The 1,806-nt window shown below is 58.3% G+C and overlaps 2 protein-coding genes across 2 annotated transcripts; one reads left to right on the forward strand and one right to left on the reverse strand.

The window, feature by feature from the left end:
- Positions 1-35: 35 nt before the first annotated feature.
- SPRG_20996 (hypothetical protein) lies at positions 36-420 on the reverse strand (the record flags this gene model as incomplete). Its single annotated transcript, XM_012350690.1, has 2 exons — positions 36-217; positions 270-420. 2 exons carry the CDS (start codon positions 418-420, stop codon positions 36-38), a joined length of 333 nt encoding a protein of 110 aa, XP_012206080.1.
- Positions 421-1,197: 777 nt separating this feature from the next.
- SPRG_11208 (hypothetical protein) lies at positions 1,198-1,759 on the forward strand (the record flags this gene model as incomplete). Its single annotated transcript, XM_012350672.1, has 2 exons — positions 1,198-1,699; positions 1,734-1,759. 2 exons carry the CDS (start codon positions 1,198-1,200, stop codon positions 1,757-1,759), a joined length of 528 nt encoding a protein of 175 aa, XP_012206062.1.
- Positions 1,760-1,806: the final 47 nt, after the last annotated feature.

The following is a 1,806-nucleotide window of genomic DNA, read 5'->3' on the forward strand; positions in this document are numbered from 1 at the left end:
CGCGATCAAGGACACAAAACATCCACACGAGGCGTTCAGCGCGACGACCGATGAGCTGGCGGATCTCTGGCCGCTTGGCCATCGGGAGCTTGTAGCCCTGGAAGCCCTCGGTGCCGTAGATCGAGTGGAAGAGACCGGCTTTGCATACATCGTCGTCCGCTCCAAAAAACGCGCAGCACGGATTGCACGCCCACGAGGTGCTCGTCAAACGCGGCCTCTACAAGAGTACTCGTATTGAGCGCCCGCCTGTCCAACCTCGGGGTGCGCACCGCCCGTGTGCTCGAGGGCCTCGGGAATGGCAGCGCGGAGGAAGCGGTGGAGCGATGCGTCTTGCGCCTGCCACGCAGCGACACGCTGGGGCGATAGCGTCGCCTTCCAGACGTCGACGGCCGCGCGAGCGAGGACGTTGGTTGGCCGCATGATCGTGACTGGCGGTCTTGGTCGCGTTTGATTGGCCAAAATTAAATACCGCCATGTGATTGGTTGACACGTGAATTTAGGAATCACGAGAGATGGCCGCTGTGTGGACGGCCACGTCACCTTGATGGGCCAAGCGAATGACATGCACGAATTGCTACCTCTTGGTTACGCGTTTCTCATCCTTGGCCGCAAGCATACTAGCTCATAGCTCGTATATCCTATGGGCGAGGGTATCGTGCTACGACGTCGATACCAGTACGTGCGAGCGCCACGTATGTTGACATCCAGAGGGTTGGAAACATTCCTTGCCTTTTGATCGACCAACAACGGCTCGTACTTGACAACGCGGAAAGAGCCTGCACCAGAATGCTGCTGCGAATCCATCCTGTTGGTATGTCCTAACCCAACGATGTCAAATCCACCAACGTGGAAATGGGTGTTTTGCGCGCGCAGCAAGTCGAAACGATCTTTTCACGAAGCGGCGTATCTTGCGAGGCTGTCGTAGAGCTAGCATTCTAGATTTCGACGCCTACTAAGCAACCCGCCTCACCTCACCCGAGGTCATGGCAGTAATGAAGGCATTACGCCCTTTGCCCCCTGAGCAAGCTCGCCATTGTGAAAACTATACAACACTAAAGAAATACTGTAGTACGTGCGAGGGCATCGATATTTATAATCCTTGGTAGGTTCTACTCGCCTAGCGCATCTTTCAACAAAAACACTTCAGTTGGACGCGGCTATAGATAGGATCAGTCGACAAGACAGGCGCCGGCACCGATGTGGTTTCGCACCTTCTTCTCGTCGGGGCTCTCCAAGTTTGTCTTGACCGACAAGAGCCCGCGCGGCGATGGGCACGGCAACCGCACGCCCGTCTCTCAGATCTGGTACCGCATCCTCTCGAACCTCGTGGCCGCCGTTCTCGTCGCGCTCTCGCTCGCAGCGCTCGCAGTCGTGGTGGCCCAAGGCACGTTTCAGCGCGAAGACGTCCAGTACCACGACCAGGGCAAAGCCGCGTACTGGAACAGCCACGGCGCTTCGTGCAAGCTCGATCATGCTGGCTGGGTCCCGCACTCGTGCAGCGCCATCGAGGTCAACACGACGACCAACGCTGTCGCATGGAATGCGATTGGCGCCAACGTCGCTGCGCGTTTAGCGATACCTGCGGGTGCCACGTACTCGGTGTCGACGTGCTGGATGGGCGCGACGCCAGAGATCGGGTGGGCGTCGCTGCAGCTCCTGATCGGGTACGACTACTTCCCCACGTGCTGCCCCCAAAAGGGTCCCAGCCAATCGCGGGCTTCTTCATGGTCGAGACGGCGCTGCGTCCAACGCATACTGACGGCGTGTACCTCGTCACGGGGTTTATCGGACAAAGTCACAACTACC

The sequence above is a fragment of the Saprolegnia parasitica genome (genome assembly GCF_000151545.1).
Source record: "Saprolegnia parasitica CBS 223.65 unplaced genomic scaffold supercont2.68, whole genome shotgun sequence".
Lineage (NCBI taxonomy): Eukaryota > Oomycota > Saprolegniomycetes > Saprolegniales > Saprolegniaceae > Saprolegnia > Saprolegnia parasitica.